We start from the raw sequence: 16574 nt of genomic DNA, 5'->3' as shown, positions 1-16574 counted from the left end.
TATGATGGTCTCCTAGTTACCGTGGCCATGGAAACGCGGCCCGCCGTCTGAGATTGGACAGCTCGAGGGCTCCCCCTGGGGGCCACCTTCGGGTCCTGCTGAGGGTAACGCGGCTGGCCTTTGAGAGAGGCGAGAAGGGAGCCGGGAGTTGTAGGCCGCCCGCAGTGGCTGTCGCGAAGCGATGCACGCCGGGAGTTGTGGTTCTCGCGCGAGGCGGTTAGCTGCCCCCGTGGAGCTCGGGCCTCACCCGGATGGAGGCTGGGACGCGCGGCTCCTGGCCCTGGGGCTCGCTCCTCGTGCTGCTCGGGTTGGTCTCGACCGCGGCCGCCGCGTGGGGCCTGACTTCGCTGCGCTGCAACTTCGGCGCCTTTTGTGAATGTGACTTCCAGCCAGACTTCCAGGGTGAGGATCCTCGGGAGCCCGGAGCCGAGGGGTCGGCGGACGCGGAGTGTAGAACCTCGACTCCGGGGTTGGGCCGGGGCCGGAGCCGGAGGGTAGAGCCGAAGGGCGGGACCTCCAGACTTCCAGACGCCAGGGCCGGAAGTGGGCTCGGTGTTGAGGGGCCCGGAGAGCCCGGCGCACGGGGCTCGGGCTGCGGGTTTGGGGATACCTGTTCGTGGTCCAGGCAGAGCCCTGCCAGGAAGGAGAGAGGCCTTTGACAGCAGGGCCTCGCAGGGAGGTTTAGGCCTCCACAGCGGACTGGCCATCAGGGGAGAAGCCTGCCTTGGGATGGGCAGGGGTCGGGTGGACCCTGTTGACAGCTCCCACGCAGGGCTGAGCCACTTGGTGGGGGTACTGCCGAGCTGAGTCGGGCCTGAGTGTGGAGACCCCCAAGGGCCCCTGTCTGCCGTCAGCTTGTAGAAAGGTCCCAGAACACAGGAATTCCTAGACCAGTCTCCGACATGACTTTCCCCTTGAACCTCTTCTGTAGTGATCATGTGTCCTCAGCTCTGACCCTGTTCTCGCGGCCTAGGTCTGGAGTGTGACCTGGCCCAACACCTGGCGGGACAGCACTTGGCCCGAGCGTTGGTGGTGAAGGCACTGAAGACCTTCGTGCAGGACCCAGCACCCACCAAGCCGCTGGTCCTCTCCCTGCATGGCTGGACAGGCACTGGCAAGTCCTATGTCAGCTCCCTGCTGGCACAATATCTCTTCCGGGGTGGCCTCAGCAGCCCGCATGTGCACCACTTTTCCCCTGTCATCCACTTCCCCCACCCCAGCCACATGGAGCACTACAAGGTAGGCTTGTTGTATCCTGGACCACCATTTGCCTGCACCATGGGGTGCTAAACCCTTGGGAAAGAGAGAGGCCTGAGCCCAGAGACAGAGTCACTTGCTTCGGGCCACACAGCCAGCTGGAGCCTTAGCCCTTAGCACCCATCCTGGTGGGAGCTTGAGATGTTGCCATTCTACCTGGCAGAGAGTTCTTGCTTTAAACCCTGGGAGGCAGTAATTGTACCTACCTACCAGGGTTGTTGTGGGGGTACTCGGGATTATGTAATTGCAGATAATATTTATTGAGCACTTACCTCTGCCAGACAGTTTATTATCTTCTCTGTAAAGCACTGAACACCAACTTGAGGCTCAGAGTAAGCAGTCAGTCTGTGTTAGCTCTTCCCACTGTATTGCTGTTGAATGCGAAGTACTTCCCAGGCTGATGTGTTTCAGCTGTCAGCACTGTCCGGTGCTGACACGGGGCAGGTACTTGGAGCTGGAAGATGCCTGCCCCTTTTATAGAAGGCAGGAGGTTTCAGGGAAGGAACCCCAACTAGGGAGGTCTCTGTTCTCCTGCTGACTTGCTCTGTTGGCTTGGACAAGCCTCTGCTCCTCTTAGGGCCACAGTTTGGCCATCAGTCCCATTGAGGGATTGGTGCTCTCTGCAAGACCATATCTTCAGGGAAGAGGATTAGTTTTGCTTTGGAGAGAAGCTTGGGGTCCGGAGAGTATCTCCAGGCCCCCTCAAACTCCTACCTCTGCCCTGCAGAAGAATCTTAAGAGCTGGGTCCAAGGGAACCTCACTGCCTGCAGCCGCTCCCTCTTCCTCTTCGATGAGATGGACAAGCTGGCCCCAGGCCTGATGGAGGTCCTGCAGCCCTTCCTGGGCTCCTCCTGGGTTGTGTACGGAACCAACTATCGCAAGGCCATTTTCATCTTCATCAGGTGGGCCTGCTTTGCAGCAGACGTGGTACAGGCACACTTATCAGAGGTCTCGGCTGTCCAGTCTTAGTCTGTGGCCCCGCAGCAGAATACCATGCCCCCTGGACAAAGCTGGGCCTTCCCAAAGCCCCTCACCCTCTTGCTTGTGACTGTCATTCCAGATGGTTGATTTCCCTTTGACATTCTCAGAGCCTATGCTGGGCTCAGTATTTTTGATTCTCACCATTTCTTTGCGGAAATGCTTCTAGGTTGAGTTTTTCCTCTTTTACGACCAGGAGAATGCAGCTTGGGAAAATAGGGCTAGAGTTCCGGTTTCACGTCTAAGAGTCTTAGCTGTGTTTCCCCAGACAAATCACTTCTATCTCTGGGTGTCCATCTCCTGACCAACAGGGCTAAAATTAGTGCTGTCTTCTGTCCTAGGGACTGGGTGAAGGAAACTCAGTGAAAGGACCCAGGAGTGTTTTGTAAAGTGCATGGCACATAGAGGTGAATTTCCAAGGGTCACAGTTGTGGACACAAGCTCTAGAGCAGAGGTGGTTCCCGTGGAGTGTTTTCAGTTGGGCTTCTGACCGCCGCTGAGATGGGCTCCCAAGCTCGGTTCATGTTAGGTGATGTGGGAAGCAAGGGCCAAGTTCTGCCCTGCACTGTCTGAGGGTCAGCCTGCATCCCTCGTGCTAGCAACACTGGTGGTGAGCAGATCAACCAGGTGGCGCTGGAGGCCTGGCGCAGCCGCCGGGACCGTGAGGAGATCCGCCTGCAGGAGCTGGAGCCGGTCATCTCCCGGGCTTTGCTGGACAACCCACACCGTGAGTGCCGCTCAGGAGCCCTGCCCGGGGGGACTTTAGGCTGGGGCTTCTTACCCACATCCGGTGGGCCAGGTTCTTGCAGGGGTCTGGTGCTCTGTCTGCTGACCTGGTACTTCCCAGCCCAGGCTCGGAGCTCCTGGCAGTCGTACAACCTCCCTGAGCCCAGAACCTGGGAAGGCGGCTGAGAGGGTAGGACCAGCACCTTACCTGTGCTGCTTATCCCAGCTCCGAGGGGGGAAGTGGGGGCAGCTTATCCCAGTGCCGCCACAGACCCTTCCCGTTGCCCTTTCCCGCAGATGGCTTCTGGCGCTCTGGCATCCTGGAAGAGCATCTCCTGGATGCCCTGGTACCCTTCTTACCACTCCAGCGGCACCACGTGCGGCACTGCGTGCTCAACGAGCTGGCCCACCTGGGCCTGGAGCCTAGGGATGAGGTTGTGCAGGCTGTGCTGGAGAGCGTCACCTTCTTCCCAGAGGAAGAGCAGCTCTTTTCCTCTAATGGCTGCAAGACTGTGGCTTCCCGAGTAGCCTTCTTCCTCTGACCCCCAGGGGGTTCCCTGCCCTTCTCTACCTGGCCAGGCCGAGCAAGAAAGCCCTGTGGACTCTGCCAGAGGGACCCTTATCCTGAGCCTCCCAGAGAGTGAGACCCAAAGCCCCAAATGAAGAGGAGGCGGGGCGTGGGCAGGCCCTGGCCTCTTATCTGGTCTGAGGGCATCTCAGCCTTTGCTTTCTTCCCCAGGGAAACCACTGGTGACCCCAGAATCTCACGCTCCAGCCTGAGCCGTCTTAAGCTGTGAACTGTAACTCAGGGACTGCGGCTCATGGCCGCTCGCCCCCTCTTCGGTCTGTCATTTTTGCCCCCATGCTCTGGGGCCACACCCCTCTCCGCCCCGCACCCTGCGTCGCAGCAATGTGAAGCCAGGTCGAGGTTTCATAGTCTCTGTGAATAGAGGAACTCAAGCTGCCACTTGGGCCTGGTTTTTAAAGTTTTTAATTTTGTAAAAGGAGAACAAATACAATAAACTTAGCCTTGGGATCAGAGGAATGTTGGCTGAGGTTTCTGATTTCTTCAGAAGAAAGTGGCTTTACTGAGTACTGGTGTCAGAGCGGGAGGCAGGGAGGGTCGAAGCTCCCCATCCCCGGCAAGAAACGAGGGGGCTAAGTGGCCCTTCCCCAGAAAAGCATAACTACTGGGGCTGGGGTTCTGGCTCGGGCCCTGTGCTGGGCCGGGTCTTGCTAAGATTCGGGCTGCAGCCCCAGGTGAGCGTGGTCTTGCTGGCACCTGTGCTGGTGTTCCGGCTCCAGCTCTGGACAGCCTGGGTCATGTTAGGCCTCTGGCACTGGCCTCGGGTGACCTCGCTGTTGCTGGGGCTCCTACTTGGGTCACAGAAAGTCTTGCTAGAACTTCAGTTCAGTCCCCAACATCATCCCTGGGTGGCATCAGCTTTGCTGGGTCCCCAGCCCCAACCACAGGCAACTTTGGCCCTTCTTAGATGCTGTCTTGGACCCTGGGGAGCCTTGGTCTTGGGCTTTTACCTTGGGCCCTGGGTGGCCTTGGTCCTGCTGGGCCTCCAGCTCTGGCCCTTCATAGCCTCTGTCTTGCTAGAACTCTGGCTCTGTGCGGCCTCCATCCTGCTGGACTTGTGGCTGTGGCCCTGCATGGCCTCCAACTTGCTGGGCCTGTGACTCTGGGTGGTCTTGGTTTTCCTGGGGCTGTGGCACAGGCTGAGGTCCCTGTCACTCCCCAACTCTGAGGACTGAGTCTTCAGCAATGAGGAGCCAGAGAACGTCACCGCAGTGGTCGAGGTGCGCCTGTACTCCTGGCAGATAGTGGATGTCTCTGTCCCTAGGATGGACATGGTTCTGACTGGGAAGGATGTGCCAAGAGCACCCATCAGGCTGCCTTCCCCAGTAGCTCCCGGAAAGGAGGCTTCTGGCCTTACCCCTGCCTGTATCCCAGAGGCCTTGCATGACCAAGGGAAGGCCTGTCAGATCATTCCGGCCCAGCTCTCCTTGGCAGCCCAAGCCTTACAGGTGGGTGAGGGCTGCAAGTGAGGGCAAGGGGCTGAGGATCCCACTCACCCAGCCCTGGCCTCCGCTCTGCTGGCTGCCCTTGCCCACTGTTGCGGCCACAACCAACAGCCTGCAGGGTTCTGGGCTGCCTGCCTGCAGCAGCTCCCCCCGCTCCACTTGGCTAACCCTTCCTCCAGATCCCCCTCCCTGGTCCCCCAGAGGGAGCTAAATGCTCCCACGGCCCGTCTGGACTGTCCACGATACATCCACACTGTCCTGGTTATGTTCACTGTTCCGCCTCCTTTCCTTCAGGACCAAAAGCTCCCCAGGGCCAGGCCTGTAACCAGCATCTGGCACAGCCTGGCCCTAGGACACGCATTTGTTGAGTTGCACTGAAGGGCAGGCAGGAGGCTGGCCCCCACTCTTTCCCTCCCTGTCTGGCCTGCTCACAGCTGCCCTTGACCTCCGTTCGGGGCAGCATTCCTGGGTTTTCCACTTTTGTCCTCTCCCTGAGGGTGCCTGGCAGAATTGGGGATATAAGCTCTTGGGACATGCACAGGGTCTGTAGGCTTGTATGCACAAGGAGAGGCCAGGGAGGCAGAGAGAAAAGGGGCAGGCCTGAGGGGAAGGAGAGTGGAGCTGGCAGCAACTGTGAAGTGCCTCACCTGTGCTGGCCTCACCTCACTGCACCCCTGCACAGTTGGGGTTCTTCCTCTGCTTCACAGTCACACAGACTTACGCACTGGAGCCCAAATGCACACCTAGACCAGGGAGTCTCTGACCCCTGACCTTTACCCACCCTGGTGCTTGGGCGCACACAGGCCTGGCAGGAGCACCGGGGACTTACAGCCCAAGACGGAGCCCGAAGAGGTCTGGTCGAGGTAGCTGTCAGACAGGGGCCTCCGCTTGCTCGGGATAAGCTCTGGCTTCTCCTCCTAGGGCAGGAGACAGGCCGGGCAGTCACGGGCTGTGGGAGGCCCTGGGCCAGTGGCCACGGCTCTAGAAGGTCAGCTCCTCAAGGACCCCAGGCTAGGGCTGGGGACATGGAGAAGCTAAGACTGGACCAGAAGGAGTGGCCAGGCTACACTGGCAGCACACTGTAAGAAAGGCAGTAAGAGGCTGCTTGGGCCTCAGTTTCCCCATCAGCAAAATGCAAATTAGTTCAAGTATAGGACAGGCTTGTGTAAACTGTAAGGTGCTGTGCCCTGAAGAATGAGGGCTAGTGAGGAATTGAGGAGCGCCTCTGCATTACATATACCTGTCCCATTTCATTCTTCCCCACACGTCTGCGAGGGAGTGACCATCATCACCACGTCATGGGCCAGGAGAACAAGGCTCCCAGTGCCTGAGCAGCCTGCTGGGGCGCCGAGCCAAGGGGAGAAGCCAAAGCCTGAGTTCAGGCTGGAGGGACTCCACAGCCAGGCTCTTGGCTGCTGGTCTCCTCCAGCCACAGGCAGCAGGGGAGTAGGCAGAGCTGCAGAGCTGAGCTTGGGACCCCGGCTTCACATCTCCCCGAGGGAGGGAGCCCCCGGTGACTTCAGGGGATACACAGATCAAAGGTTTGTGTATGTATATTCTAACGTGAGCTAGAAAAATATAGAGCCAGGCTTTTCTCTTTACGGCAAGAGATGCTGGTGTTCCGTTTACTTCAGTTATGTAAAGTTTCCTTTGCACACCAATTTACTTGCTGTCCATCAGCAGTAAAGTGGATAAATAAATTGTGGGCTATTTATAGGGTGGAATTCTCTACAGCAATGAGAACAGTCAACTTGCATGCACCTCCTGATGTCCTGCTTAATGGAAGGAGTCAGAGACCAGGGGGAGCACAGTACTTGTCTGCTGGTGTGAAGAACTCCCCTGTGGTGTTAGGAGTCAGGACAGCTTGGGGTGCGCTGGGCTGAGGGAGGGCCTAGGAGGGGGCACAAGGGGGCTTCTGGGAGCTGGAACATGTTCTTTCTTGATCTGGATAATGGTGTCATGGACATATTCAGTTTGTGAAAATGCATCATATAGTTCACTTACGATTTGTGTTTTTCTATATTTGTTACATTTAATAAAGTTTTTAGAAATAAATTTTAAGAATTTAGAATTCTGACACAAAGAATTAAAAAGTTCTGACACAGAATTAAAGAATTAAAAAAGCTCGGACACAGAATTAAAGAATTAAAAAATTCTAACAAAACTGGCCAGTGCACACAGCAGAATTTATGCAGGTGAATGTGGGCAAGGTGTGGCGAGGCTTCCCTCTGCGAGGGGCCCACCTCCCATGCGCCCTACCCTTACTGGTAGCATCCCCATTTCACAGCCAGATGTCCCCTGCCCAAGCCACACAGCTGAGCAGAGGCAGAGCCAGGCCTGGAAGCCAGTCTCCAGCCAGCCTGCACTCCTCAGCCCTGGCTCAGGGTGCACCCCACCCCAGACCTCAGGGACCCCAGGTCCCCCGGCATGTGGCCCACTCACCTTTTCTTCCTCCTGTTCCTTGGGAGCATGGGCCTCTTCCTCTGGGCGGTGGGGCTCTGCCTGCAGGGCCTGGGGAGTGGCCTTCTGCTCTTCAGAGGTCTCAGACAAAGTCTGTCCCAGCATCCAGGAGGATGGCAGGGCCCGAGCCTTCTGGCGCTCTAGTTCCTGCTTCCTGAGCTGCCTGCCGAGCCATGGCCCCGGAGCACGGGGTAAGCCTCCTTGACTCACCCCACCATCCCCAAAGACTGGACAGGGGCCTGAGGACGGCTGGGGCCAGAGGAGCCTTGAGGCCCCACCATTCCCCACTCCTGGCCTGTGACTCCTGCTCTAGGAACTTACCCCATGATGCCTTGGGCAATGCTGGCCTGTGCAGCACTCTCTACCACCCGGTGCAGCTGCAGCCTGGACAAGTGAGCCACCTGGCTGCTAAGCACCTCCTCCACCGACATGCCAGGGAAGAGGCTGGTCATCAGTGGGAGCAGCTGCCAGGAGAGAGGGTGACAGGAGCCAGGTATGGGCCAGAGCAGGGGGTGGCTGGTGTGGTCCCATCCTGTCCTTCTCAGGGCTGAAGGGGGGTTTACTAGTGGTCATTTTTAAAAGGCCAGACCCTTTTGCCCAAAAATCTCAGGAGACCATGAGAAAGGAACTATTGGGAGAGGGGGCACTGATGGTGAGTCCAGCCACAGGTTCTGGAGCCAGGTGGATAAGGGCTTGACGTCTAAGCTGTGTGACCTGGGGCAAGGGAATTGACTTCTCTGATCCTTACCCTGTTCATCTATAAATTGAGGGGTGAAGGTAATGTTACCTGTCTCTTGGAGTGCTAAAGAAGGTTAAACAGAGTGGTGCAAGTTGAAGTGGTTAGAACAGTGCCTGGCACTCTGTAAAGGCTCAGCATTGGCAGCTGTTACTGTTGCTAGGATATTAGATTTCTTTTTAGGGACAGCTGGTATCTTTAGGCGGCCCAGGGTATAAACTCTGGAGCCTGTATGCCTAGCCCAGCAGGAACCCACCTTGGGCTGCTTGGGGTCAAGAAGCAGGACAGTGGCAACATCCTGGCGGGCCCCAAAAATATTCTGCAGGAGCTGCTGGCTCCTGGCACGGTGCAGGTAGTACTGGGCCTTCTGGGGGTTGTGCTGGATGGCCATTGAGAAGTGGTTCTCTGCCTTCTGGAACTGCCTGTAGCACACAGTGGGCCACAGCAGGCTGCTGTGAGCTGGGTCCCCTGAGGGAACTGGTAGCTTCTGGGCCCCACTGGGGAGTTTGAGGAAAACCAGGCTGGCCTCTGCTCCCCACCACCATGCCCCTTTTCTCTCCTTCTACCAGCTATGCTATTGATGGCCCCAACACTTAAAGGCTAGTATAGGACCCTAATGTAAGTGAATGGTTTGGATCTTGGAGCACAGAGGGCCTTTCTGAGAATGTCACAAATCCAGCAGCCAAAAATGAAAAAAATTAATTTGACTATAATTAAATCCCAAGTTACTGAATAGCAAAACACCATTAAGGAAAGCAATAGAGAAAACAAATAGAAAATAAAAATAAAAAATAAAAGAAGAAAAAGATAGAGAAAACATTTTTTTCCCATGGAAGGCAGATGACATGCTAATTTTCCTAGCCTACAAAGAACTCTTATAACCAAAAAAATTTTTTTCAGTGAGCGATTTAATAGCAAAATTGGCAAAAGATTTGGGCACGCAGTGATGACCAATAAACAACAAAAGATGCTGGCCTGCGCTAGTAATTTAAACACACAAAATCAATGGCAGAAGAGCATTTTGTCTACTAGGTGAGCAGAGTTGAAAAACCCGGCTCTAGGAAGGTTAGGGGAAATCAAGACTCTCCTTTCCTGGGGGAAGTTTATATTGGTTCACTGTTTTTGGAAAATAATTGGATATTATCTTTTAAAATGTTACATTTTTACTCTTTAACTCAGCAATTTGACTTCTAGCAATCTAACTGCAGCATTACTGGTATGAATGCACAAAAATGTATGTCCTAGTGCCCTCTACAGCATTACTTATAATAGAAACTGGGAACTGTGCAAATATTCATCAGTGGAGAATTGTCTAAGGATACTGTGGGACCTCACTCGATGGAATACTATGCAAAAAATTCTATTCTCTTTTAAGAGAATGAGGTAGTCCTATACATAATGCCATGGGAAGTGAAAAAAACAAGTCAAAAAACAGTTAAGCATGATCTCACTTTTGTAAAATACTAATGGTTGTTAATAAACGCATAGGAAACAATCTGGAGGAATCTTTACCAAACTTACTGGGGGAAAGAGCTGGGAGATAGATGTTGGGAACATTCATATTCTGTTATATATTACTGAACACTTGTTTTTTATAAAAAGCTAAATTACCATAACAATATGTGGGCGGGCATGAAGGCTTCTCAGGGAAAACTTGGAAAATAAAATCGGTGTTCAGGAGACGTAACCGGGAGAGCAGAGGCACCTTGGCCCAGGGAGTCCCCCAGTGGGTGTCAGGAAGGCCCCGCCCACTACCGCGCCCGCCCGCCCTTCTGCGCGCAGAAGCCCATCTTCTCCCGCAGCATGCCCATGCGCAGGTTGGCGCCCTCGCCGTGCGGGCTCAGCGCCAGCGCCTGCTGGCAGTCCGCCTCAGCAAAGGTCAGGTCGCCCCGCTGGAAGAAGCAGGCTGGGGCCCCGGGCCCCGGGGTCGGGGGCCGAGTGGGACCCGAGCCCTAGCGCCTGGAGCCCCAGCCCAGCCAGCTCCACCCCCTGGGGGCGGAGCCTGAAGCTGGGGCTGGTAACGCCGTGACGGGGCGGGCGCCGGCGGAGGCTTTCCTTGCCAGGGGCACCTTCTCCCGGCTGCCCAATTTTGAGCTGTTGGAAGAGACGGTCACCAATTTGTCTAAAGCAACGTTTCCCAAAGTGCGTCCCTGGGACACTGAGACTCTTACATATTTCCCCTTTCCTTCCTTCCTCTCCCCCTCAGTGGCCTGCTCAGGGCTGAGGCAAGGGGCCCGCCCGCGCCCGCCTGAACCCCACTCACCTCCGCGGTTGATGTAGAGGCTTTTCTCCTGCTGCTCGTCCTGAGAGCCTTACTGAGCGGGAGCACACCCTCCTGGTAGGCGCCCTGCATGGAGCGGTGCACAGCGAAGTCACTGTAGGCCAGTAGCAGCTGCCGCTGCGCCTGCTGCACCATGTCCCCCTCAGTCGTCATGTCCAGAGCCTTCAGGAGGTCCTCCACCGCAGCATCAAACTCCTGGAGCCGTCGGTATATGGTGCCCCTGTCCGGAAGGGCCACGAGGGCCAAAGCACCCTCACCAACCCGGGGTGGCCAGGCAGGCAGTGTTGCTCTGGGCCCTCTGACCCGTGGAGGTGGTGGCAGGGGATCCCACCGCGTGGGCTACCTGTGGCCCTAGACTGCTACTCAGATTACCTGCTAGTCCAATTTCCCTCTTTCTTTTTGGGAGCCAAATGTGTGCCAATCTCTATGCTAAGGCCTTTTTGTACAAGGGGACAGATGTTTTACCCGCATTGTTTATTATGAGAAAACCCAGGCTCAGGGAAGTGAAAGGGCCCTGAAGCAGGTGGTGAGTCCTGGGGGGAGGGGCCCGATTCAAGCCCAAGCCTCGTCCCCTGAGCTGGGCTGAGCCCGTCAGCATGAACTGCTCAGCAGGCCTGAGCATCCAGGATTCATGGGTTAACTGAGACTGATACCTGACCTCCTCCAAGGGCAATAGCAGAAGCCACCTTCCATGGTACCTTGACCCGTGGGGTGTAGGGAAATATCATTAGAGGCTAGATGGCGAAACTGAGGCCTGAGGAGGGCCAAGGGCTCTCCTGAGACCACACAGCAGTACCCAAAGTTTGGCATCTCCCTACCCAGTACCGGAAGAGGAAGAGGTTGGGGTCCAGAGGGTTGTTCTCGATGGCACTGCTGATACGCTGCAGCGCATGCTGTAGCTTGCCCTGCACGGCTAGGATCCCGGCATCTTGGCGTGCCTGCTGGGCCTGGTCCACCATCATCTGGAGGAGCACCTTGGCCTGTGGGTGCTTAGGATCCAGTAGCAAGGCACTGTGCAGGTCTTGATAGCAGAGCTTGGGCTGCAGAGGGCAAGGAGTGGCATCAGAGATGCAGGCCAAGCTGAGCCTTGCCCTGGCAAGTAGGGGGAGGCAGACCTCCAGGCCTGTAGGAGCCTTTCCCTGGGCAGGCCAGCATATGCCACCCAACTTCAGAGTCCCTACATTGCTGTTCCACCTTTTGTACCTCTTGAAAGAGGCAGGGAGCATTGTGGGAAAATCCCACCTCAGGCCCAGTCCTGCTGGCCCCTTTCCAGATGTGACCTCAGATGAGCCAGGTCAGCCTCAGTGGTTTCTGCTACAGAATGGGGTTATAGATGCCTCCTCCTTGGAGGACTTCTTTGAGGTTCACTCCTGGTCAGTGGAGGATGTGGCCTCCTGACCATGACTGTCATGGCCTCCCTATCCTCCCCTGCACACCCTCTCATACTACCTGACCTTTAAGCCCAGGACAACTCTGACCAAGAGCAGATTTAGGCCTGGGCATGAGTGCAAAACATCTCCAGGCAAATACCTTCCAGTGGGTGAGCAGGTCTGTCAGTCAGTCAACAAATAGTTTAAGCAAGAACCCTATAGGGTAATTAATTGCACAGTGAGTGGGGTAAACAGCAGGGATACCAGGAAGTTGGGAGAGGGAAGATGGCAGAGGCTAGGGATATGGTTTTGGAGTAGATGGACTTGGGTTCAGGGCAGCACCACTGAGAACTGGCTGTGTGGCCTTGGGCAAGTCACCCAGCCCCTCTGGACCTGTTTCTCCATCTGTGAGAAGAGGACACTAGGTTGTGTCTACTCAAAGGGCTGCTGCAAGCCTTTAAGATAAACATGAGTCAAGTGCTCGGAATATGCCTGTGCATTGCAGGGACTGAGGTGGCAGGTGTGGCTAAAATCCCCACAGTCAATAATTATCAATAATTATTAGTCTCCTACCATTGGAGGAGACTCTCCCACTGACTCATGTGTGGGACACAGAAGCCCAGACACCAGCAGAGAGAGGATCTTGTTTCCAGTCACCCCCAGGACGCCCAACCTGGTGAGCTGAGGTGAAGCGCACCCACCCTGATCCTCCCAGCAAGTTTCCCAGCTCCTCTGCACCGGCCAAGCCAGAATGCCGGACATCATTCCGGACCCCTCCCTGTCCCTCTGGACCACACCTGTCAGTCTCTGATCCTGACCTCCAAAGGACTGCGGAACTTGCCCTTTCCTGCCACACTCTCCGCCATCCTCCCTCCTCTGGCCCCCTCCTCTCCAGTGGGAAGGCACCCAGACCCTGGCGTCCAGACTTGCCCCTCCAACCCAAACTCCACCTGGCAGCCAGAAGGACCTTTCAAAAGCCCACTGCCTGGGGGAACACCCTTCTCGGGTTCTTGCTGCTCCCAGGAAGAAGTCAAAAGTCCTGGGTTCCAAAGACGCTACCAGATGCCCTCTCATCCCACAGCCCCCTCCTCCTTTGTGACCCCAAGTCTCCCTTGCCCCTAAGCTGTTCCCTGTACCTCCATGCCCAGCTCAAGGGGATGCGCCAGCTGGGGGTCCTGAGTAGCTGTTCACTGAGGCAGATGAAGAAAGGAAGGGAAGAGGAAGGGCCACCTTCTCTAATGGGTCCCTGGGTACCACCTCCCTGGGTGCTACAGACACTCGTGAAATCATTGTGTGTGGCATCTGCTTAGGAACATCCCCCCTGGGCTGTGAGATCTGCAAGGGCAGGGATGACATAGGTCTCTCACCTGGTGGTTTCCAGGGACTGGCGCAAACCTGGCACAGAGATGGAACCACCACCCGGCTAGGTAGCTGAGGGGTGGGGTGGGTCAGGGCTTCTGCCTGGAGGGCACAGGGCCCCCCCACACTGTGGGGGTGTGGCTTCTGGGCTGGCTGACTGCCCAGTGGCCTCCTGTCATCTCAGGGTGTGCTGGGGGCACCCAGGCTGGGGGGAGCGCCACACCATTACCCTGCCCTCCCTGCTCTACCTTCTGGAAGAAGTTGTGGAGCCTGGCCCGGAGGATGTAGACATCGGCATTGGTCGTGCCACACTGCACCTCCTTACTGACTAGTGAGAGGCAGTCGTGATGGCGCTTGAGGGCCAGGAGACAGGCCATGCTGTGGGCAGAGGGCAAAGGTGTTCTGTCTGCTGGGTGAGAGGCCAGGAAGGGGCAGCACGGCTGGGCACTCACCATTGGTAACGGAAGCAGGGTTTCTCAGGCTGGAGTGCAGAGGCTTTTGAGAAGACTTGTAGGGCATCAAGGAAGGCACATTGCTCGAACAGACACTGGCCCTGCAGACCCAGAGGGCAGTCCCTTCTGCTTGCCGCCCTGGCCCAGCAGCGCCCACCAGCTGGGGCAGAGGGGAGAGAGACGAGAGACGGGGACAGAGCCTTTTATCTAGGGGAGAGTTGAAGAGACAGAAGCACAGAGGAGAGAGAGACACAACTGGGGACAGGCAGTAAGAGACACAGACAGAGAGACAGTGACAGAGATGGGGAGAGATACAGAGCTGGGGAGAGACAGCAAGAGACAGAAATACACAGTTGGCAAAAAAGAGACAATACAGAGACACAGGAACAGAGAGGAAGCAAATCTTGGAGTTTGTTGGCATTTTATGGTCTGATATTGTTTTTATTCTGATTGCAAATGGAGGAAGCTGTTACCTTTTTAGTGCTTAGAGCCTCTTAGAGTCTAAATCTGTGCTGTTCAGTACAGTAGCCACCAGCTTTACGTGGCTATAAAAATTTTAATTAATTAAAAATTAAATAAAATTGAGAACTAGTTCCTCAGTCACGCTTGCCACACTTCAAGGGCTCAGCAGTTCCACGTGGCTAATGGCTGCCAGATTGGACAGTACAGAATAGATCATCGGCATTCTTACAAAGTCCTATTGCACAATGCTGTAAAACTTTACCCAACTCTGGCAAGAAACCAGCTCTGAGCAAGACCAAGAGCAGGGGGGAGAGGTCTTGAGAGGGGTAGCAGGTGGGGACAAGGGGGTCCCCAGGTAGACAGAGCTGGCCCAGGAGCAAGGAAAGCCTCCATAGCTGGGGCTGGTAACACCGTGCCTGGTGCATGGGTGCCTTGTGTGGGTCTGGGCAGCCCCAGGCACCTGCAGGTAAAGCACGAAGGTGAGGCGCTCCAGGTAGCTGGCGTTCTCCGGCTGGAAGGAGTGAGCCCTTCGAAGATTCTGGGCAGCCGAGGAGAAGTCACAGAGCTGGATGTAGGCCTCGGCCCGTAGGGCGTAGAAGTCTACCTGAGGGAGAGGGGCCCAGACTGCTGTCCCCTTCCCACAATCCCCTCTGAGGTTTGATGTTCAGTTTCCATCAGGGACTTGGTGGCCCTGAGAGGAGGGGCCTGGCAGGTGTGACAGTGAGGGGGAGGTGTGTACCAGCAGCTGCCCAGGCCCACCCGGGTCCTCCCCCTCACCAGCTGGGAGTCCAAGTGGAGGGCACGGGAGAACAGCAGCACAGCGGTCTCCCAGTCCCTTTGCTCCAAGCACTGATGGCCTTCATGGCAGCTGGGGGGACAAGGGCACAGGCTGAGGGTCTGTTCCTGACTTTGGCATACAGCTGGGGCTGTGGGAGTGTGTTAGGAGGAGCGGGACTTGGGTGGACAGAGGAGGGAGGGATAGATCCAGGCAGAGGAGGCTGGCCTTCTTAGAGCCCATCCAGGCCAGCAGCCTTTTATCTGCTGAGGTAGAAGAGCCCTATTATACAATTGAGTTCACTGAAGCCCAGAGGGGTACAGTAACTAGCCCAGGTTTGCACAGCATGTAATGGCTGCTCAGGGTAGAAATCTGGGATCCCAAGACAAGGAAATTACTCACTACTCCCTGACTTTGAGGGGCACCGTTAGCCCCACGACCTTTGGTTTTGTATCATCAACTCTCCAGAACACCTGACTGGTCCCAAAGACACGCTGAAGGGTTCCCTCTGGGCCTGGAAACACCCATGGCTTCAGGATGTGCTCTAAGGGAGCCTGGTCAAACCCCAGAGCATTCTAGAACCACGGGACAACAAGCTGGAGCAGTCCTCAGAGACAAGTCCCACTCCACTTACACACTCTTCTCAGGTACCTCACAGGAGGGAGGACAGGTAGAAATGAGGCCTGGTAGGAGACACAGCCCGGAAGCTGGTGGCACTTCCAGCCCCATCCCCTTAGGGATGTTCTAGCCTCTCCCTTTCCAGTTCTGCCTCTCTCCCTCTCCTATGGTAAAGGTCAGGGTGCTCATACTCACACCACCGCGTGCTCTCCTCCTGGTCCACCTCAGCACCCACCTCCAACTACCCACACTGCGAGTTCTAATGTCTCCAGCTCAGGCCCTGCTCCAAGCCACCAAGCCTCAGGGGTTCCTGCAGCCCCTGCATATTGTGATACTCCCACACCCAGCAGGCCAAACTGAGCCCTTCCCCCAACTTCCTTCCCGTCTCGGTGAATTCACCTTCTTTGCCAGTCACCTATGTCCATCAGTCCTCAAGTCCTATCTGTCCCACTTCCCATAGATCTGAGATCTCTTCTCTCATCGTCTCGTCGGGGCAAATGCCATATCTGGCAGGACGCCAGCTCCGGCCACCCCTCCGACCTCCCCACCAGCGTACACGTCTCAAGTCCTCAGTTCTCCTTTGCTTTAGCTTTCCCCCTCGCACCTCTTCGGAGTCCGCCATGGGGCCCCTTCCCGAGGGACCTCCGGGCCTGAGCCGGCTTCCTCGCGACCAGACGCCCGACGTTGCTAGGCCCCATCTCTAGGAAGCGCCTCTGGCCACGCCCCCTGAGAGTCAAAGGCTCGTAGAGCCGGAAGGAGGTTAGCAAACTTTATTAGCTGGTGAGGCTGAGGCTACTGCGGGGAAGGACTCGCTGGGGGACTCGCCGGGTTTCCGCAGCGAGACAGGGTCACAGCGGGGGCCAGAACAAGGCTTCCTCCTTCCCGTCCAGAGGTCAAGCAAGTGCCACAACCCATACGACACGGTCACGCCGCACCGCGAAATGCGCAGCGTTACCCGGACACCGCTACCACCCAGCCACTTCCGCCCCTCAGAAGCATGGCGGCCGCGTGACGCACCCCGCCCCGAGTTGGACGTAGGGGCCCTCCTTGGACAGGTAGCGACCGCGA

At 56.4% G+C, this 16574-nt stretch overlaps 2 protein-coding genes across 8 annotated transcripts; one reads left to right on the top strand and one right to left on the bottom strand.

Annotated features, from left to right (window-relative positions):
- The first annotated feature begins 137 nt into the window (after nt 1–137).
- On the top strand, nt 138–4003 carry TOR2A (torsin family 2 member A). 7 transcript variants are annotated; one of them, XM_036913854.2, is made up of 6 exons: nt 148–402; nt 974–1239; nt 1985–2160; nt 2836–2963; nt 3036–3152; nt 3260–3397. In XM_036913854.2, the coding sequence occupies exons 1-5, from the start codon at nt 252–254 to the stop codon at nt 3146–3148; spliced, it is 834 nt and encodes a 277-aa protein (XP_036769749.2). In that variant the 5' UTR covers nt 148–251; the 3' UTR covers nt 3149–3152; nt 3260–3397. The 7 variants fall into 7 exon arrangements, 6 of the variants coding, with proteins under 6 accessions (XP_036769752.1, XP_057355044.1, XP_036769749.2 ...); XR_005030568.2 differs by lacking the exon at nt 3036–3152 and adding an exon at nt 3702–4003 and having other exon boundaries at nt 175–402; nt 3260–3602; XM_057499061.1 differs by having other exon boundaries at nt 140–402; nt 2836–3152.
- On the bottom strand, nt 3936–16497 carry TTC16 (tetratricopeptide repeat domain 16). Its single transcript, XM_057499060.1, has 13 exons — nt 16063–16497; nt 15291–15463; nt 14891–14981; nt 14574–14717; nt 13652–13752; nt 13448–13577; nt 13071–13301; nt 11296–11510; nt 10453–10690; nt 7775–7917; nt 7436–7616; nt 5823–5910; nt 3936–4829 (listed from the first exon to the last, which is right to left on the bottom strand). The coding sequence occupies exons 1-13, from the start codon at nt 16126–16128 to the stop codon at nt 4495–4497; spliced, it is 2136 nt and encodes a 711-aa protein (XP_057355043.1). The 5' UTR covers nt 16129–16497; the 3' UTR covers nt 3936–4494.
- Between the last annotated feature and the right edge of the window lie 77 nt (nt 16498–16574).

The sequence above is a fragment of the Manis pentadactyla genome, chromosome 3, assembly GCF_030020395.1.
Source record: "Manis pentadactyla isolate mManPen7 chromosome 3, mManPen7.hap1, whole genome shotgun sequence".
In the NCBI taxonomy this organism is placed as follows: Eukaryota; Metazoa; Chordata; class Mammalia; order Pholidota; family Manidae; genus Manis; species Manis pentadactyla.
The sequence above is the reverse complement of the archived record's forward strand: the minus strand, read 5'-3'. Positions and strand labels throughout refer to the sequence as shown.